Source organism: Sus scrofa, chromosome 7 (genome assembly GCF_000003025.6).
Source record: "Sus scrofa isolate TJ Tabasco breed Duroc chromosome 7, Sscrofa11.1, whole genome shotgun sequence".
NCBI lineage: Eukaryota > Metazoa > Chordata > Mammalia > Artiodactyla > Suidae > Sus > Sus scrofa.
In genome coordinates, this window is record NC_010449.5 from 55,760,230 (window position 1) to 55,781,924 (window position 21,695).

Here is a 21,695-nt window from a genome sequence, read left to right on the forward strand (position 1 = left end):
AGGCTAGGGGTTAAATCAGAGATACAGCTGCCAGCCTACACCACAGCTCATGGCAACACAGGATCCAAGCCATGTCTATGACCTACACCACAGCTCACGGCAATACCAGATCCTTAACCCACTGAGTGAGGCCAGGATTGAACCTGTGTCCTCGTGGATACTAGTCAGATTCATTTCCACTGCACCACAATGGGAACTCCTCCATAACTTTTGTATATTAACTGGTTGCGAAAACTTTGCCACGGTCTTGTTCACATCTTTCTTTCTAATAACGCACACACAGACCCCCCACACACACCCCCCCCACACACACTTGTTTTGGCTGAATCATTTGAAAGTTGCAGACATCATGACACTTAACATCTACAAACCTCAGCAGGCATCTCCAAAGGACAATGACATTCTCCTAAAAACATAGTACCATTTTTTATACCTTAGAAAATGAACAATAATGCCATAATATCATCTGATACACAGTATATGTTACGATCTTCCTAATTGCTCTGTGGCCTTTTTTTTTTTTCCTTCAGGACTCAGTCAAGTCACATAATACATTTGATGATCCTGTCTTTTTAGCTTCTTTTTTTTTCTTTTTTTTTTGGTCTTTTGTCTTTTTGAGGGCTGTACCTGTGGCATCTGGAGGTTCCCAGGCTAGGGGTCTAAATGGAGCTGTAGCTGCTGGCCTACACCACAGCCACAGCCACGCCAGGTCCAAGCTACATCTGCGACCTACCCCACGGATCATAGCAGCGTCAGATCCTTAACCCACTGAGCGAGGCCAGGGATCAAACCCACAACCTCATGCTTCCTAGTCAGATTCATTTCTGCTGTGCCACGACAGGAACTCCCTTTTAAGCTTCTTAACCTAAGACAGTTGCCCTGTTTGTTTTGCCTTTCATCATATTGACCTTTTTGAAGAGTCTAGGCTATTTGTCTCATGGCATGCTGGATGTATCTGACTGTGTCCTCATTATTAGAGCTGGGTAACACACTTTTGCTGCAGTGGTTGATGAGTTGTGTTCTTACTGCATCCTATCAGCATGTAAATATATCAAGCAGTCCCTCTCCCAGTGATGTTACTTTCAACCACTTGATTAAGACGGTGACCACCATGCTCTCCCTTAGAGAAATATCCTGCCATTGGTAATTAGTAAGTCATCTGTGGCTCTGACTGTGACCTTTTTTTTTTTTTTTTTTTTTGTCTTTTTAGGGCCGCACCCGTGGCATATGGAGGCTCCCAGGCTAGGGGTCCAATCAGAGTCGCAGCCACCGGCCTACAGCACAGCCACAGCAATGCAGGATCCGAACCACGTCTGTGACCTACACCACAGCTCACGGCAACGCCAGATCCTTAACCCACCGAGCAAGGCCAGAGATGGAGCCCACAACCCCATGGTTCCTAGTCAGATTCGTTAACCACTGAGCCACGACGGGAACTCTGACTTTGACTTATTAATAGACTTTTCTAACAATCTTCCACCCAATGGTTAGCATCCATTGGTTATCCTTGCTTTAATCTAGATTTTCTCATCTACCATTTCTTCAGCATTTATCAGGCAGCCCTTTTCTATGGAGAAAAGCATCCTTTCTAATCCTTCTTTTTCTCTCTCTGCGCTTCTCTGAGTTCTACTATAGATTAATGGATTGTTTTATTTCAATGCATTAGACTCCATTACTTCATTATGCCTTCTGATGCTCAAATTGTCCCAGGTTTGGACATCAGGCTGGCCCTCTGTCCTTTTGACATGACCCCATTAGTCTTTAGTCACTTCCTTGCTTTCCAGCCCAACACAATGTCTCAGGCTCACTTTGTACTTTCCCTTTCATTTCTCCAAAGAGTCCTGGTACCTTTTATTGGAGAGTGGTATTTAGAAACCAAGAAGTGAGTGCTAGGTCAGCTCACCTCATATCCTTATCAGCAAGATTCTTGAATAAAGTTCAAGAATGCTTATCAAATTACAGATGACTCAAAACTAGGCGAAGCCAAATGTATAATGGAGTCAGTATTCAAAATGACATCAATGGGATGAAATCTGGGCCAACAACAACAGATTTAAAAGAGATCTATATAGAAGTTCCTGTTGTGGCTCAGCAGAAATGAATCCTACTAGTATCCATGAGGACTCAAGTTCGATCAAGTTAAGGATCTTGCATTGCTGTGAGTTGTGGTGCAGGTCACAGATGTGGCTCAGATCCCGTGTTGCTGTGGCTGTGGTGTAGGCCAGCAGCTGCAGCTCTGATTCAACCTGTAGCCTGGGAACTTCCATATGCCATGGGTGCAGCCCTAAAAAAAAAAAAAAGCAAACAAAAAACAGATCAATACAAAGTTTTGCGCTTAGGTGGAAAAAGTTAATCGCATAATTTCCAATTTGGGGGAATTCTAGACCAAAGTGGATATCAAAAAGTAACTCTGGGGAGTTCCTGTCATGGCTCAGTGGTTAACAAACCCAACTAGTGTCCATGAGGACGAGGGTTCAATCCCTGGCCTTGCTCAGTGAGTTAAGGATCTGGCGTTGCTGTGAGCTATGGTATAAGTAGCAGACGCAGCTCAGATCCCTCATTGCTGTGGCTGTGGTGTAGGCCAGCAACTGGAGCTCTCATTCGACCCCTAGCCTGGGAACCTCCGTATGCCCCATATGCAGCCCTGAAAAGAAGATGAAAGACAAAAAAAAAAAAAAAAGTAGCGCTAGAAGTTCCCATTGTGGCTCAGTGGGTTAAGAATCCTACATAGTGTCCGTAAGGATGCGGGTTTGATCCCTGGCCTCTCTCAATGAGTTAAGGATCTGGCGTTGCCGTGAGCTGTGGTGTAGATTGTAGATGCAGCTCAGATCTGGTGTTGCTCTGGCTGTGGTGTAGGCCGGCAGTGGCAGCTTGGATTCAACCCCTAGCCTGGGACTTCCAATATGCTGCAGGTATGGCTGTAAAAAGGAAAAAAAAAAGGAGCTCTGGTTATTAGTTGACATGGACCAGCAGTATTCTGTTACTTTTAGGTTGTATTCATTCATTCAGCCACTATTTATTAAGGGCCTGCCACATGCCAGGCACTTTCCTAGAGGCCAGGGATATGTTAGTTAACAAGCCAAAGAAACCAACAGGCCTGCCTTCCTCAGTCAACAATCTTAGGGGTGAGAAGGCTGGTGGGCAGTTCAGACGATAAGGAAAAACCACAACAAATAAGCAAATCATATAGCATATTAGAAGATGATGAGTACTTTGAAAAAGCATCTCAGCATAAGGGGAATGTGGGGGAAGTTCAGATTCTTCAAGAAAGTGATCTTTGAGCAAAGATTCGTTTTTTTTGTTTTGTTTTGTTTTTGTCTTTTTAGGGCCGTACCTAAGGCATATGGAGGTTCCCAGGCTAGGGGTCTAATCAGAGCTGTAGCTGTCGGCCTACACCACAGCCACAGCAAAGCCAGGTCTGAGCCGCATTTGCGACCTACACCACAGCTCATGGCAACGCTGGATCCTTAACCCACTGAGCAAGGCCAGGGATTGAACCCGCAACCTCATGGTTCCTAGTGGGTTTGTTTTCCCTGTACCACGACAGGAACTCCCTTTTGGTTTTTTTGTTGTTGTTGTTGTTTTCTGTTTTGTTTTATTTTGTTTTTGAGCAAAGATTTGAAGGAAACAAGAGAAGTACTTACTGGGAAAAAAAGTACTCCAGGCAGAGGGAGTAGCAGGACAGGGTCCAAACATAAGCAGGTGTGCCTGGGGTATAGTGAATGGGAGAGCAGTAGATGGTGCAATGGTGGTGAGGTGAGGATATCCCAGGGCCTTGCAGACCATTATAAGGAGCCACTGGAGGGTTTTTTTTTTGGGGGGGGTTGCTTTTGTTTTTTCTTTTTATGGCCACACCTGCAGCATATAGAAGTTCCCAGGCTAGGGGTTGAATCAGAGCTGCAGCTGCCAGCCTACGCCACAGCAACAGCAACACAGGATCCAAGCCACGTCTGTGACCTACACCATAGCTCAGGGCAATGCCAGATCCTGTAACCCAATGAGTAGGGCCAGGGATCGAACCCACGTCTTCATGGATATTAGATGGGTTCGTTACCGCTGAGCCACAGTGGGAACTCCCCCACTGGAGGGTTTTTGAGCAGAGGCATGCCATTACCTGACTTTGGTTTCGAAAAACTCACTCTTGCTGCTGAGTTGAGAACTGGTTGTAGGGGAGCAGGGTGGAAGCAGGGAGACCAGTTAGGAGACCCTTGCAGTATGCCGGTGAAAGAGGGTCCGACGATGGATTTGCTAGTGAATTGGATGTGAGAAGCAAGAGAAAAGAAAGGAATCATGGTTTTTAACTTGAGCAGTTTAAAGATGGACTTGCCATTAAGTGAGATGGAGAAGTCTTACCCAGATGGAGCATTTTGAGGGGAGAGACGGGGGAGATCAGGAGTTTAGTTTGACACCATGTTGAATTTAAGATAACCGTCAGACAAGACAGCCTGGTAGGAATGTTGAGGCCATTTGGAGTTTAGGACAGAGATCCTAGCAGACAAAAACATGGACATCATTGGCTAAAGATGGATTGACACTATTAACAGGGGTAAAGTGTCCCAGGCCTCAGCAATGCTGGAACTACAGGTAGTTGGTGGAATTCCCATGTGGAATTCTGGGAGCCCCTTTAAAAGGAGTGTTGCTAGCCTGGACTATACCTACACAAGTTAGGATGCTGGAGGTTCAGAAATCATGGAGCATGAGAGCTTGGTTTCAGGTGAGGAGACCTGGGACCATGAGAGCACTATTCCCAACCCAACAGCCACCTTTTGGGAGGCCCTGGGCATAAGGTGAGAGCAAAGGCGCTGGCCCCAAGAAGGCTAATTTTGGCTGGAAGTGATGAGGAACTTTCTAGCCATTGCAGCTAATTCCTGAAGAAACTGTCCCCACCGCCATGGAAATGATTGGCAGAGGTTTTCAAAGTCCTTTTGACTTGAACTACTGGAAGAATAACATTTTACTCTGATCCTGTGCACACTTAGGAAAAGTTGAAACGGCCTTTTTCCAACTTACTTATCCTTTCTATGATCATTGCCCTTTTGATATCTTCCATTCTGTTTTTCTTCCTTTTTTAAAAACTGTGATAGGGATCCACTACATTGGCTTCAGGATCTTCTAAAGGGTACAGTCTGTGGTTTGAAACCCCTGGTCTCAGCAGAACTGATACCCACTCCTGGGGATTTAAACCACAGGAGGGATTTCCCTTTGTGGCTCAGCTGTAAGGAACTGACTAGTATCCATGAGGACTTGGGTTCGATCCCTGGCCCCCCTCAGTGGGTTAAGGATCCAGCGTTGCTATGAGCTGTGGCGAAGGCTGCAGACTTGGATCGGATCCCTGCATTGCTGTGGCTGTGGTGTAGGCCAGTAGCTGCAGTAGCTGCAGCTCCAGTTGGACCCCTAGCCTGGGAACTTCCATATGCTGCAGGTGTGGCCCTAAAGAGATAAATAAATAAATAAACAAACCACAGGAGGATTGGTGGGTACCTCTGGGATTCCAGCCTTAGGGAGTGCTTTCCCCTGCCAGGCCACGTGCAGGCTGTGGAGACGGTCTCACCTCCTTGGCTGTACATTAAATCCTATTAGCCCACTTAGGCTAATCTTGCCCAGATCCCCCCACTTCACCTAGACAGAATTCCAAGCTGGGTACCTAGACTAAGTGCTGAGCTTGCAGTGAACGCCCAGCCAGGACCGAAGGTGGGCAGAAATGAGGTGCAGAAGCAACTGCTACTGCTCCGGAATTAGCAAGAGCTCGGCGGGGTGCACTTGGTTACGGACTAGTGATCATTAGTCGGGGAGCCCAGAGGGGGTGGCGGGAGCAGGGGTAAAAGGAGAAGACACTGGCGCACAGAGGAGAGCCCCGCAGGTTTTCCCAAACGAACGCGCTCACTGAGGGTCCCAGAGGAGCCGGAAGGGGCCGCGGCGGCGATGGGAGGGTCCGAGAGGTGGGGGCGGGGAACTAGGGGGCTGCGCTCCCTCGGCTCCGGAGGCTATTGATCCCGGAGCTCGGCCCCCTCTGGGCACGCACCGAGCTAGGTGCACCCAGCGGGTACCCCTTAAGCCTCAGCGCCCAGGAAGGAGGAAGGGGGAAGGGGCGGGTCGGGCAAGGAGCGGAGCGGGGAGAGGCCGGACGGACCGCCCGACTTCCTCCTTGGGTCCCTCCCTCCAGCGCTCTCGGCCAAGCTCCGGCAGAGTGGGGCTGGTGTCGGACTGCTGTGTCGGGGGGCGGAGGGGCTAGCGTCCGCGGCAGCCCACGTGACCCCGTTTCCCACCCCATTCCAGCCCCCGGGTCCGAAGGCGGGGGCCCGCCGATCCACCCCGGGCGGATTAGGGGCGGGGCCGCCTCTCGCAAGTCGCGTAGAGCCACCTGAGCCGGAGCCCGGAGGACGCCGTCGCTCCCTGCTGTTCGAGTCCCGCGCGCCGCGATGGGTCGGGGGAGCCGGCCGGCCGCCCAGCTGGGTGCGCTGCTGCGCGCGTTGCTGCTGGTCGTGTTGCTGCTGCTTCTGCTACCGCCGCCTCCGACTCGGGCGCTCGCCCCTCGAATCAGCCTGCCTCTGGGTAAGTGCTGGGGCGACCCGAGGGGGGCGCGGGCTGGGGTCGGGGGGCAGGGAGAGGCAGCCGAAGAGGGACCTCTCACGGAGGTTGCGGTAACAAAGGACGGAGGGAGGGAAGGGGTCTGTCGGACGCTTGGGGTCCATTACAACCCCTCCTCCTTTCCGAACGCTGCTGGGAGGGAAGGAGGGAGAGAGAACCGAGGGGGAGCTGTGGGGCCGCGGCCCCCTTTCTTCCTTTCTTTTGATGGGCAGGGAGGGGGTCTCTCGCCCACTCTGCCGCTCCAGCTCGCCCCTGGGTAGGGCGTCCTTTCGGCAGTGGCGCCCCCCTTCGGTGCTAGCTGGTCCGCCTGCCCGTCTGCTAGTCTTTGATGCTGACCAGAGCTAGCTGTGGTGCCGCCCCCTCAACCCCAGGGCGGCGCGGGGTGGAAGGGGCCTTGCTCGCCGTCCCATAAACACTGGTATGGTATTATGGGGTTATGGTATTTCAGCAAGTCGCAGCAAGACTCAGGAACCACAGTGGGGCGGGTGCCCTATTCTCACTCCGCCCCTTTACTCTGATGGGTCTTCGCAGCCCCCCCTCCCAGACATGGTGGGGAACATGCCCCCTACCCGCCGCCCCCCGCCCCGCCACAGCCTGGGAGAGACCATTTTAGGGATGGGAGCAGCTCTGGGCTCAGAGACTTCCCTGGGAGTCACGGGGGGTACCATCCTCATGGGCCAGGTCCCTGCTGCTCTGTGCTCATATCTGCTTCTGTGGCCCCCTCCCTTCCAGCCCTTTGCTCGCCCTTCTCCTTATCCCCTTTTCATCTGGTTGCTTTTCCAAATCAGAGGAACCAATCCCATTTCGACTACTGAGCAAGTTAAGTCCCCTCTCCTTGTGTCCCAGTTTGCCGATCTGTAAAATGGGCACCGTCATAGATACGTTTAAGGTTATCTTGGAATTTCATGAAACTAGGATTGTTACTAGGCAGTGTATATATAATTGCTCGATAGATATTATTTCTCCTGAAGCCCTTTAACTTGTTGGTTGTCACACTGAATGAGTACTCTAATGTGTACGTTAGAGGTTATAGACTAAAACTATACCAGACTTCCTTCTCTTTACAGCATTCTCACCTCTAAAAGCATTCCATTTGCAAAAGGGAAGAGTCGCAGAATAAGTACTTAAATTAAGTCAGGGCCACTAGGGAAACCCTACCTGAAACATTGCGTGATAGTACTGAGAAGATGGCCTGGGTTCAGATCCTGTCTCAGCTACTGGGTAACCATGTGACCTTGAGCAAGCTACTTTACTTCTCTGGGCCTTGATTTCCTCATCTGTAAAAATAGGGATAATAATAGCACCTACCTCAAAGTTGTGAGGATTAAATCAGTTTACGTTTGACAAGTCCTTGGGACAGGGCTTCGTGCGAAGAAACTGCTCAGTAAGTGCTAGCTCTCATTATTGCTACATGTTAAGCACAGGCTTTGTTCTGGCACATCCTGTACGGAGCTGGGGTGATGCTGCCTATCATGGGAACAGTGCTGGTGCTCTAGTTTGATCACAGCCCCTTGGGTGCTCCAGCTGGGTAAGTGAGGATATCAGGTGTTTCCGCACCCAGGCCTGCTGCCTTGCTCCTCTTTCTGTTGTGGCCACCACTCCCTTTCCCCTTAGACCCTCTCAGCTTTGCGAGCAGGTGAAGTGAGGGGTGGGGTACAGAGGCTCTGATGGATTCTGCTTCTGGCCCTGGGAAAGCTGGGCTGGCCTGTGGGGCCATGTGAAATGTAGCAAGTATTGTGTCCAACTCTAGAGCTGGTTGGAGACCACTTGGAGGGTGACTAAAAGGCAGAGAGGAGGGTTGCGAGAAGGAACCGAGACGACCTGCTTCCTGAGCGCAGCTAGAACACTTGGCTGCTACTACCCACACTGCCCCAAAGACCTGGCCCACTTCCACACATTCAGCACTGTGGCCAGGCCCTAGCCCAGGCGTCTGTCACCAGCATCCACAGCACAGATCAGTTAGTGCTATGCTCTGGATGTCCGTGTCCCCCCCCCCCCCAGATTTGTGTAGTAAAACCCTAACCCCCAAAAGGCCAGGACATCGAGGCTCCCTGTTAGGACTGTGCAGATGGCCCACATTTTGTGCACTGATGCAAAGGTGCCCAGGTGAGGGGCTGAGAGAACCTGAAATGCAGTTCGGATTCTGCTTTCCAAGCTGTGCCTCCTACGGGGAAAGACCTTCCACTTTGTTCTTAAGGCTGGGTCTGCCCAGAGGGCACCTCTTTTTCTAGTTCCATCAGAGCCCTAGTATCACATAGCAGCACCCCAGCACCTGGACTCTTGTGCACGTGTCCATGTGTTGCTGAGCTGAGCTGCGCTGCACCCAGAGTGCTCACCTCACTGGCCCTTGAACTTCCTCTGGGCCCTTGATCCCTGCTGTGTCCCCCTTTCACCCTCCCAGCCCCCAGTCCCCTGTACATGCAAGACCTCCCACCTGCCTGGGAGCCCCAGAGAGGATTGCCCTGGTGACTGAGTGGGTGCACCCTCCAAGTATGGCCTTAGGTGGTTTCCTGACTCCTCCCTGTGGGCTCATTAGATGTTCCTGGCAGTGCTCCCATACTGGGCAGGCCCATGGTGACCATGGGGCCACTGGGCTTAAAGCCCCAGGGTCCCTTCCTCACAGAGCAGGGAGAGAGGCATGGAACGGAGACCCCCCCCCCCCCCCGCTGCCACCACCTACCCTTCTGTACTGAATTCTCACGCAAGCTCCCCATCAGCCAGATGCCTAGGGAGAATGGGCTATCTGTGGTTTAAAAGAAGACCCCTAGAAGTAGAGCATCCAGTTTGCGCCTGGGGTCCTTCCTAGGGAACCCTAATTAGTGTTGACCAGGAGCAGATTCCCAGGGCTATCAGAAGGGGGTGCCCCATTATGCTGTCACACAGTGGCCCAGGGGGGCAGGGGAGGAGGGCTTGGGGCTCCAGGGTTAGCTAGGCAAGCCGAGGCCTTACGAGGAGGTTTCTTGTCTCTGTGAAAGGAACACTTCAAAGAAGTGAGTGGAAATTTGGTTGTGTTGCATTGGAGTCTGTGCGATCCGGAGTCCCAGCAGCAGGGGAGATGCAGAGTGGAAACAATGGCCCCAGGTGTGCACCTGCACAGCTCAGTGCCTTCTAGCCTGGCCATATGGGAAGAAACAAAACCAACTTGCTCCTGTGCTGGTGAAAGGAGTAGCAGGTCCCCTTATTTGGGCAATTTAAAGGAGTTGCTAATTTCTGCCTACCCCAGAAGTGCCTGAGGAGGAAAGCTCTGGACACACTGTTTCCAGACCAGATGGGATATAAATCTGCAGGCCTGCAAATTGCAGTCAACAAAACCCCATTGAGCAGAGAGAACAGGGCACTGACCTGAATCAGCTGCTTGTCCTCTGACCCTGGAGCAGGCACCCAGGGTCATGGCTGCCCTGAGAAGGCCCATGCAAGCTGCTTTCAAAGTCTTTTCCTGGCTGTTTACTGGCCTCCCTCCGTGATGTGGCCTCTTCTTGACATGAGCACTTGTCTTTAGCTCTGTCCCATGGACTGGCATCTTCATGGCCCCTCAGCTCAGCGCTGTAGCTATGGGTGCTGACAGCAGGCTAACCGCACACCCTGGGGCAAGCACCCCCTCCTCCAAGCCTGTTTTCATGTTAGCAAGATGGGAATAACAGCAGGACCCAGCGCTTTAGGGTTCTGAGAGGATTATGTGAACTAATATATGTGAAGTGTTTGGCACAGTGCCTGGCACGTGCTACATCTCCAGTAAAAGGTAGCGACTTCTCTTCTCTGTAGTGGAAATTCCCTTGCTTGGTGAGGTTATTTGCATCAATTTGGTAAGCACTGTCTGAGCGCTGACTGTATGCAGGCCCTCTGCTAGGTGCCAAGACCTTCAGGCCAGGGAATGAAGTGGTGCAGACCCCACCCCCAACCTTGGGGTTGAAGGCCAAGCAAGTCCCCCGCTGCCCTGCCAGCAGGGCTGATTGTAGGCCATCCCCAGGGGTCTTGCTTACGTGAGTCCACTTTTCAAGTGCTCCTGATTCAGCTCTTTCAAAGTCCTGCTCTGTCCCAAGAACCTCTTCTGCCTGAGGCTGGACCACACCTCTCCCTCCTCCCTGCCCCTCGTGGTTCCACTCTGCCCTCTGCATGACCCACATTTAGCTGGGTGTTGAAATGCCCGTGTGCCGGGCCTGCAAGGCTCTTAGCTTGCACAGCTTTTGGGGCACATCTACCTACACCTGCACCTTCATCACCCAGACAAGGGAGATGGAGAGGATGGCACAGGGTCTGAAGAAGAGCCTTGGCTCAGGTCACATCCATCACTCCTTCCTGTGTCTCCTTCTTGGTGCCCTTGGCCCCACCCCCCATCTCTGGATGCTCAGGATCGGAGGAGGAGGAGATGCCTCTGATGTGGTCCTCCCTGGGGGCAAGAGGGAAGAAGAGCAGGGAAGCTTGAGCCCATGGTCTGGGCCTGCCCGTCCGGGTAGATGTCGTAGGACAGATACCTGGGGTCCCTTAGGACCCCACCCCATCTCCTGCCAGTGCCTGCTTCTAGCCCTGGGTGGTCTTTCTGTTAAGTCTTAGCCACTGCTCTATGACTGTCTCCACTGCAGGGCAGGAGGCAGCACTTTGCCAGCACAGCTGGCATCTTCATGTTCTGCTGTTCAGCACATAGAAGAAGGTAGAAGGGGAAGTCATAGGTCTGGGGCCACCGTAGGCACGGGGTTTTTAGTAGTCTTGTTTCTACTTACACGGTAAATGGAATTATCCTCATTTTACAGTTACATTACCTGAGGTTCAGAGATGCAAAGTACTGTATCCATGTCATACAGTTCTGCCTCACAGGTCTGTGACCTGAGCTGTTCTCCATGGGACCTCCCTGGTCTGGCTGTAATCATGGGTCCATCTGAGAAGCCCATCCTAGGAATTCCTGTCATCGCTTAGCAGTTAACAAGCCTGACTAGTATCTTTGAGGACCCAGTTCAATCCCTGGCCTCATTCAGTAGGTTCAGGATCTATTGTTGCTGTGATCTGTGGTGTAGGTTGTAGACACGTCTCAGATCCGCATTGCTGTGGCTGTGGTGCAGGCCGGCAGCTACAGCTGATTAGACCCCTAGCTTGGGAACCTCCATGTGCCACGCCTGCGGCCCTAAAAAACAAAAACAAAAACAAACAAAAAAGAAACCTTCCTGACAGTTTAGTGGAGCTCAGAGAGGTGGGGGCCTGCAGTGAGGGGGTTTCAGTGGGGATAATAGACAGTAGACAGAAACCTTTCATTTTATCTTTAACTTGGAAGAGGAGCCAAGGGAACCAACTCGCTGCCTCTTTTTTGCTCCCCACCCTTGCCTATCCTCTGAGAGAGGTGTGGACAGGAAGAGGGAAGAAAACCACCCAGGACAGAGCGCCCACTGAGTGTTGGCGCTGCTCTTGGGTATGGGCAGTATTGTTCCATCAGATGAGGGGAGCTGAGGCTCAGAGAAGCTAACTCATAGTCAGGGGTCACACACCTCGAAGGTTTGGGGCCAAGCCTTGGACCACAAGCTCTCTGCCTCAAGAATCCCATTCTTTCCATTAGAACATCTGCCTCCTGCTTCACCTGTGAAATGTACAAAAGTGGTGAAATGACCCGGCTCAGCCCCTGAATAATTGATTGGTTATGTGTTTCCATCTGGTGAAGAAGTCCATTGAGGTCACTCCTTAGATGGGACGGGGGATCCAGCTGAGGCCCCTGATAGCACAGCCGTGGGTGGAAATAGGGCTGCCCTGGCAGGCTTGGCCGGGAATGTGATGCCCCACAGACAGGGGGCAGAGGTCCCAGATAGGTGCTTGCAAACAGGGGGCAGCAGGCCAGGGCCAGCATGGAGATATATTTTGTTCAGCACGTGTTTTAGAGAAATTTTAGTCACCAAAATTTAAAACTCAGGAAATTTTCTATAAAAATCCAGGTTTCCAGCTCTTGTGAAGACCTGATGAGGCTTGGTCCTCATTCCTCTGAGTGAGTAGCAAGGGTCTGGGGCGAAGCAGCAGCTACCCCCTTCAGAGGGGCTCCCACCTGTAGGTGGCTGCACCCCCACCAGCCCTTGTCTCCCTTCTCTGCACGAGCAGGCTTCTGAGGTTGCCAGGGGGCAGGTGTTTATTCAGAGCAAGGATTGGGAGGAAAGAGGCAAGAGGAGGAGTGGGAACATGTGGGTAGGGCCGATTCTGATCGTCGGTGGCCCCTAACCTGGGAGCTTGACCCTTTCACATGCTGCATGGATTTGGTCTTCCCAGCAGCCCTGCTAGGGCCGCCTGCAGAGACGGCAGGTATCTTGTCTGACTGGTCAGGACTCACATGCAGACCTTGTGACTTTCTGTTCCCTATAGCCTTTCCTGTCTCTGCAGCACTTTCAGCTGTCACACTTCCATCTGGACGCTGAGATTCCAGGGCTGAGCTCTTGGGAGGGGACACAGCAGGGTCAGTACTTCTCAGACACACTCTCGAGAGTGTGAGGCTTCAGGACCTCCAGACTGGCCCCCTTTGAGGGGCTGGAATCCCTCTCTGGACTTGAGCACATTGAATTGGAACTCGGAACTCTGTCATTCGTTCCATCAACAGACATCTGTTGAACAACCCCTTGGAACACACCTGGCCAGTTGATACAAATGTGGGGCACAAATAAGACAGTTTTTTTTTTTTTTTTTTTTTTTTTTTTTGCTTTTTGAGGTCATGCCCGAGGCACATGGAGGTTCCCAGGCTAGGGGTCAAATCGGAGCTGCAGCTGTCGGCCTGCACCACAGCCACAGCAACACAGGATCTGAGCCGCATCTGCAGTCTACACCACGGCAATGCTGGATCCTCAACTCACTGAGTGAGGCCAGGGATCCAACCCAAATCCTCTTGGATGTGAGTTGGGTTCTTTACCGCTGAGTCATGACGGGAACTCCAAAATAAGACAGTCTTGATCCTCATCTTCCCTCTCCACTTGGTAGGGGAAGCAGGCACATCATCAGACAGCGTGGCTAGTGCACTGCGTGATGTGTGAGCAGGAAATGATGCACAGAGAATGGGCCCTCGCCCAGCTTCGGATTCAGAAAAGCCTCCTAGAGGAGGTGCAGCCCAGCGGAGTCTCAAAGGATGAGTAGGAGTTAGTCAGGAGGAACCCTTTTGGGCAGGGGGACTGCCTGGGCAAGGCCTGGGGAGGAGAAGTAGGACCTTGATTTGCAGTTCATTCCATATGGGAGGGGGTGTGGCAAGGGCTGGCGAGTTAGTGGCTTAGACAGTGAGACACTGAGGGTTTTCTACAGGACAGTGGCAGATCCCAGAGAGTCCTCTGGCTGCAGCGTAGCAGCTGGGCTAGGGGCAGGGACCAGTGCTGCAGTGGCCCAGCTACGAGAGGACTGTGGCCTGGTTCGGGACTGTGGTAGCGAGGATGGTAGGGGAGTAGATTTGGACAATGTTTTTTTTGTTTTGTTTTGTTTTATTTATTTATTTATTTATTTATTTTTGCTTTTTTTAGGGCCACACCTGCGGCATATGGAGGTTCCCAGGCTAGGGGTCTAATCAGAGCTATAGCTGCTGCAACACAGGATCCGAGCTGCATCTGCAACCTACACCACAGCTCATGGCAATGCAACCTCATGGTTCCCAGTTGGATTCCTTTTCGCTGCGCCACAACGGGAACTCCCTTTCTTTTTTTTAAATGATTTTTGTTTTTTCCATTATAGTTGGTTTACTGATTCGGACAGTGTTGAGGAGGGAGACTTGGAAGGATTTGGTCATGGGTTGGGTATCCATGGTGAGGGAGAGGGATATAGGGAGTGTGACCCCCAAGTTTCCAGCCTGATGAGCGGTGTCACACAGACACCACATCCCAAGCTGAGGAGTGGTCTGGAAAGGGAGGGAGAGGGGCCAATGAGGGTCTCCTGGTGGAAGGGTCTGGCGGGCACTGGATGCAGAGATTAGGGAGTTGCCAAACATTGAAGCGATAGGCATGAATGTGTGGCCCCAGGGCCGACTCCAGGGAACAAGAACATTCCAGAGCAAAGCCTGGAGAGACTGACAGTGGTTAATAACACAGACTCTGGAGCTGGTGGCCCGGCTCAGATCCCAGCTGCATCACTCTTCCCAGCTGGGTAGGCAAGGACAAGTCATTTCACTTGCGCCTCGGTTCTCTTGCCTGAAAAAAAGCAGATGCTAATACGAACTTCCCAACAACCTGGCCGAGATTCCCGGCACAAACCCATTTAAAGTGCTGAGTAAGCACGGTAGCTCTTGGACGGATGGAGGCCCGGAGTGCGAGGGAGATGAGAGGTGACCCTTGAGAGCAGTGTGCAGTCCCCCAGAGGATAGGGGACCTCTGCAAGGTTATGTGCCTCGGAGGCCCCGTGCCTCCCTCCACCCCCCCACATCAGGATTTGGCCGTGAGGGATGCCTGGGCCCCGGCTGCAGGTGAGGGGCCGGTTGAGGCCTGACTCCCAATCAGGCAGTGAGTGGGAGGGAGGTGAGGAATGGAGTCTCTTCTCTTTGGGAGTTTGGCTGAGCAGGGGAGGTGGGAGGCACATTTCTAGGATAAATATTGAAGAAAATAATGCGTTCTGAGAAATAGGTTGATGGTGTGGGAACAGTTGAGGGTGTTTATGCCTGATGGCCCCAGGTGCCCCGGAAGAGAGGGGGTAGCTGTGAGAGGAGGAAGGTGGACCCTTGGGTAGAGACCTCAGGAGAGAGGGCCTGACCTTGGTCCTGGGTGGGATGGGTGGGGGGTCCAGCTCCCAAGGTGATTGCACCTCATGACAGGTGATGGATGGGTCCTGGGTTAAGACTCTGCTGGTCAGATGGACACAGGGCGGGGGGTGCCTATGAGAGGCTGGGGGCCACCTGGCCATGGCAGCAGCCAGGTGGGAAGCAGGCTTTGCTGAGCACACCTGCCCAGGAGCCCAGGATGCTTCTAGCCTGGGTTCCCTTGACTTCCTGCCTCTTTCTTGTTTACCTTGGTCCTGGGGGAGCATTTGTGGCACCCAGCCCCTCTTCCCCATTGAAAGTGACCCTTCCCTGGCCAGGGACCCTGCCCTGGCACTGGCCTGGTGCTGCAGAGTTTGGCCCGCCGCTTCTGACCCATCAGGCCGCCCTTCCCAGTACTTGTGAAAGGAGGACGTGTGTCCAGGTCGGCAGCTGCCTTGTCCTAGTTTGCCGCTGAGTCAGCGCTTCTGCCCTAGAGGTGGCATTCCTGCTGGTATAAGTGGGTCCAAGGGTCCTGTGTGACTCCCTGTGGAAGAGATGTTCCAACAGAGCCCCTCCGGGGCTATCAGGATCTTGTCCAGGGCCCAGCCCTCCTCTTTTGGGACTCTGTGATTCAAGCTGAGGGGGAGCCAGCTCCCTGCCCGCCCCCTGCTGGGGGCATCTTCTGGGTACTGACTCCACAGGGAAGCTGATGTTTTCTGGCCTGATCCTGCTGGGGCCTGTGGATCTGCTCTGGTGCGTGCCCGCCCGGAGCCACGGTGGAGGGAAAGGTGGGGTGGGGCTCTGAGTCACAGCCTCACTGCCACTCCTGGCTGGCCTGGGTGGGGACCGTCTGGGTGGGGACGGTGCTGAGCCCTGTTCCCGTCTCACCCCAGAGACCCCGAGCTTCCGGCTGAGTCACAGGGTCAGGGAGAAGCTCTAGAGGAGGCTGGGGGCTGAGCTGTTCTCACATCACTTCCTGCTGAGAGCTGGAGCCCTGGAGGGGTGAGGGGGTAGGGGGCTGCAGGTGACTCTGAGCAGCCCCACCCACGCGTCCTCCCCCAGGAGCCTGGGGCCCTGGACAGCCCCAGGCCAGCCCCCAGCCTGCCTTCCTGGAGCCCTGGAGAAGCCACCGGCTCAGACCTGCCCAGGCTGGACGGGAAGTTTCACCCCATCCAGGAAAACCGGCCACAGCTCCAGGCAGCCCGGCTGTCCCCGAAGCAGACCAGCCTGCTTGGTAGAGAGCGTACAGGACATCTGAGCATCACAGGCAACCCAGGAGACTGCACAAGACACTGTCATTGTCACACGGAGAACAGGGTAGAGGCTAAGACCAACCCTGCGGTGTGCCAGCACTTCCAGGGGGCTGAGTGCACAAACACCCCTCTCATGGAGTTCTTGTCATGGCTCAGTGGTTAATGAACCCGACTAGTATCCATGAGGACATGGGTTCAATCCCTGGCCACGCTCAGTGGGTTAAGGATCTGGTGTTGCTGTGAGCTGTGGTGTAGGCTGGCAGCTACAGCTCCAATTCGACCCCTAGCCTGGGAACCTCCATATGCTGCGGGTTCAGCCCTAAAAAGACAAAAGACAAAACAAAAAACCAACAAAAAAACACCCCTCCCAGTCACTTCTTCATAGATGGTACCTCCAAGTGAACACACAAGTGTGGACAAGCCCTGCAGTAAGGTGTACGTGTACACACACACACACACACACACACACACACACGGGCAAGCTTAGGCAGGGCTCGCACAAACGTCGAAGCAGTGACTCTGGAGGTGACCCCAAGCGGGAACCCCACTCAGAACGCCGGCGAGCAGGGGCAGGGACACAGCTCACTCTCATAAGATGTGCCCATGACCCTGGCCCGTGTCTGAGCCGATGCTCTCTGCTTGGCCACCCTTCCCTCTTGCGACCGGGTGCAGGCCTAGGTTAGAATGGCCCAGGATGAGTGTGTTAGCCGTGAGGCTCAGGGAGGCCCAGCTCTTCCAAGTGGCCCTGCTCCTCTGGCAGCGCTTGTTTGGCTGGATTTTCCTGCAGGGCTTTTGATTTTGTTTTTGATCCACTCAAGTGTTGATCGTGTGCCAGACACCATGCCAACCCTGGGTTAACGTGTGCAAAGTTGTTTTGAGTAAAGCTCTCTGTAAATGTGGGTTATTATGTATATAATTATTTACACGTATAATCTTATTTCTTCTCATAACAACCCTACGAGGTGAGGTGCTATTATCCTCATTTTATAGATAAGGAAAGTGAGGCTCCAAAATGTTAAGTGGCTTGTCCTGGTGGCAGGTAACTAGTGACAGAGGCAGGATCTGAACCCAGGTCAGTCTCTAACTCGCATCTGCACTCTCAGTCGCTCTCTCGCCAAGACTTCCACTTGGGGGGCCAGACCTTCAAGCCACTGTGGCTTTGAGGCTGAGACACTTAGGCCCAGGGACCAAGGGGGAGCCTCCCCAGTGGGAATGCATCCATTTCATCGACTGTACTCCCAGCCTGACTGTGCCAGGGGGCAGCTCTTGAGCCAGCCGCTGGCTTGTGTTTGGGGGCAGGGCTGGGCAGCTGGCGCCCTGACTGCCCCTCCAGCCTGGCTGTGTTCAGTTCACATGAGTCCTGGTAGGTTCCCACTCTCTTCCAGGCCTGAGTGAGGCTGAGCTGCCACCTGGACTAATGCTTGTCTCTGACCTTTGGCACTTCCGTATCGGGCCCAATTCCAAGAGTAGCCTCCTGCTCAGACTTCCAGGACCCGCCTGGGGCAAGATGCCCCTTCTCTGTGGGCAGCAGGCGCTGGCAAGTTCCAGCCGGGCCTTGCTCTCAGGAAACTGTGGAGGGCTGCAGAAGATCAGGAGGGACCATGGTAGCTGTTTGCCCTGGTCTCAACTGACTTCTCATGAGAGAGCCGTAAGTTTTATTTGCATTGTCCCCATGACACATATGAGAAAACTACAGCTCCATGAGATGACATCTACACAATCCTATGAAGGACCTGCCTACACGGTACTTCCTGAAGTGAGCTCCTCAGACTTTGGAATCACCTGGGAGCCCATAAAACTGCACGTCCTCAGGCCTCATCCCTGGTCAGCAGTGTCAACTGCCTCAGAATCTCCAGGGGCAGGGCCTGGATCCAGTGTTCACATCTTTTGGGTACTTCTGCTGCATCGTGCAGTTTGCAGACCAGGGGTACAGAGAGGAGACCCCCTGAGCCTGCCTCCCACTGTAGCTGCTTTTTTGCTGTGGGGCTTTGTGTAAGTTGCTTAACCTCTCTGAGCTTCAGTCTCTTCGTTTGTAAGCGGAGGGTGGCAGCCGTTCCTACCTCACAGGGCCATCATGGGCACCCAGGGAGTTACCATCTACAACACACTCAGATCACATCTTCCTGGGGGGCACCTGTGGTGGCCGACGGGAGAGGTCTCTTTTACGGGCAGTTCCTCCCAGGAGCAGGATGCAAAATGGCCAAGGCTGTTTGTTCCAGAAGGCTGGCCAGCTCATCAGCACAAAGTACAAGCAGCATAATTGGGCCCCAGTGTGGGGGAGATTTTCCGGTTGGGAAAAGTAGGGAGTTAGTCCTGGAAACTTTCCTTGGGCCTCCCAGTGTGTAGAGTGCTGATAGGAAGTGGTGAGGAGCTGGGAAGTGGAAGTAAAAGACCTGGTGTTTAGTGTGATGCCAGACGTAAGAGTCCAGAGACAGGCCCTAATTTTTCTGGACCACAGCTGCCCTGGGTGGTTTCAGAAGCAGAGTTCAGCCTCTGGACATTAGGCAGGACTTTGCCCTTAAGTTCCCAGTGCAGTCTCTGTTGTGACTATGATTTCAGAGCTTAAGCCTCCTAACTGCAGACTGCCACATAGATTCCTACACTGGTCACCTGTGATCCCACCCTCCCTCACCAGGCAAACTGTGAGGAACAGCCTCGGGAAAGGAATTCCATCATTCCTGCTTGCCTGTGGTATATTTGCTGGGACGTCCTACCTAAGGGCTGCCTTCATCACAAGTGGCTAGGTAAAAAGCTTAGCTTCCGGAGTTCCTGTCATGGCGTGGCGCAGTGGAAACAAGCCTGACTAGGGATTATGAGGTTGTGAGTTCGATCCCTGGCCTTGCTCAGTCGGTTAAGGATGTGGTGTTGTCATGAGCCGTGGTGTAGGTCCAGACGTGGCTTGGATCCTGCGTTGCTGTGGCTGTGGTGTAGCCCGGCAGCTTAAGCTCCAGTTTGACTCCTAGCCTGGGAAGGTCCATATGCCAAGTCTGCAGCCCTAAAAAGAAAAAGAAAAAAAAAAAAAATGCTTAGCTTCCCCAAAAGGGCTGGTATGTGTTCTTCTTCTTGAATAATGAAGACAAGTTAACTTGATTTTTCTCTTTGGCCACTGGGAGGCTCAGCATGTGAGGACCCTGAGGACCTGCTTTATGTGACCCTGGCCTTTGTTTCTGGTTTCAGTGTTTTCTTCAGATTTTTTTTTTTCCCCTGCACTCCTAATTTTAGTGTTTATGTTTTATTACTTCTTTTCTTGGTGTTTCCTTGCCCTTTGTGGAACCAGGCTGAGGGCGTGTAAAAACAGTCACCATGTAAACACACACGAAGCCCCTCTTCACAACTGTTTTGTTGGCATGTTGCATTTTTTGCTTCCTCTGCTTCGTGAGACTATTTGTTTGAGTGGTTGTAATTCCCTGGTCAGTTAGGAGATGACTGGGGTTGGGCAGAGTGGCTGCTCTTTGCTTGTTTTTCTTTTCTTATCAGCTGCTTAGAATTTTTTAAATAATTTCCCTCCAAATCCATTAGTCACTGAAAGCACCAGTGGCACCCTGGTGGACAGATGCATGTGTTTATCTCTTTTTCTTTTTCCTCTCCTCTAATTTATTTCTAATTTATTTCTTCAGCATTACACAAGTATCACCTATAGAATCAAAAAATGATTAGTGCAAAGGAAAAAAAAAATCACCTGTAATCCCACCAGGGCTACCACTTGTTAGCATTTTGTGATTCATCTTTCATTCGTCTTTTTTCTATGTTTATATTTTTCACACACACACAAAATAGACTCTATTCATACTATTTTATGACCTTCATTTTCATTTTAATGGTAGATAATTAGTACCTCTCCGAATTATTACATGTTCTACAACAAGGAAGATACTTCAAATTTATATCAAGGATAGATGCATTTTTTTTTTTTTTTTTGCATATAGAAGGACTTATTGTGAAAAGCGGTAACTACCTCCTCCTTCTCAATCCCAGTCCTGAGTAAGAGGGACAACTTCGAATCCTTTAGACTTCTTATCATACAGTGGTTTCCTCCACTTAATAAGTGAAATGCTTATTCCATTATGTATTGGCTTATCTGACTTACTGATTTGCTGCTGAGAAAAATAAAGCCTTCCACGAGTTCCCATTGTGGCTCATTGGAAATGAACCCAACTAGTATCCATGAGGATGCAGGTTTGATCCCTGGCCTCGCTGAATGGGTTAAGGATCTGGCTTTGCCGTGAGCTGTGGTGTAGGTCGCAGATGCCACTTGGATCCCCTGTTACTGTGGCTGTGGTGTAGACCAGCAACTGTAGCTCCAATTCGACCCTTAGCATGGGAATTTCCATATGCCATGAGTTTGGCCCTAAAAAAAGCAAACTAGATAAATAAATAAAATATAGCTTTCCATCACCCTTCACACCTTTCCTCTAAATATTCTCTGCCACTGTATTTATGATTTAAAATAATGCACCGAAGCCTCGGTTTCTTGTTCCACTAACCACTGACAGTCCCTTGTGGCCCTGTCACTCCCCTTACCCCCAGTGTCACAGTGCCTGTCTGTCACGTTCAAGTTTCTGAGGTTAAGGTTGATAACATTTACATTCTGTTTAATACCATAAATCCTCTATGACTATGAGGTGGTGCCGAGACCTGAAGACCAGCGCCCCGTGTTTGCGCTCCTCTGCCAATGTAAACCGAGCTCACTGTAGCCACAGGAGCCGGCTGGGCTGCTCTTTGGATTTAATGCTACTCAAAGGAGAGTGTCAAATATACTCTCCTTTCTTATGTTCTCTTAGGTGCTCAGAATCCATCAGTTTATATTTTAGTGCATTTTATATTTTGACCATGCGTTTCTTATATAACTTTGCTTGTTTTTCTAGAGTTTCTAATACAACAGCATTTTACCAGCTGCATAGTATTCCAGCAAATGAAGAATTAGGATTTATTTTCACCCAGTCCCCTGTGGTTGGACATTTAGTTTGTTTCAGTTTTTTGGTTTTTTTTTTTTTTTGCTTTATAGGGCTGCACCCTCAGCATAACGGAAGTTCCCAGGCTAGGGGTTGAATAGGAGCTGTAGCTGCCAGCCTGCACCACAGCCACAGCAATGCCAGATCCCTGACCCACTGAGCAAGGCCAGGGATTGAACCCAAGTCCTCATGGATCCTAGTCAGGTTCATTTCCGCTGAGCCACAATGGGAACTCCC

General features: G+C 51.8%; 1 protein-coding gene across 2 annotated transcripts in view; it reads left to right on the forward strand.

Moving 5' to 3' along the window:
• Positions 1 to 21,695, forward strand: part of SEMA4B (semaphorin 4B) — a 41,129-nt gene that overhangs the window by 7,376 nt on the left and 12,058 nt on the right. Inside the window, exon 2 of one of the 2 annotated variants that reach the window (XM_021098977.1) lies at positions 6,277 to 6,552. In XM_021098977.1, the coding sequence (XP_020954636.1) occupies positions 6,420 to 6,552 (133 nt within the window). In that variant the 5' untranslated portion in view covers positions 6,277 to 6,419. Of the gene's footprint in view, positions 1 to 5,415; positions 6,553 to 21,695 lie in introns of those variants that run through there. The other variant, XM_021098978.1, reaches the window with a different exon arrangement.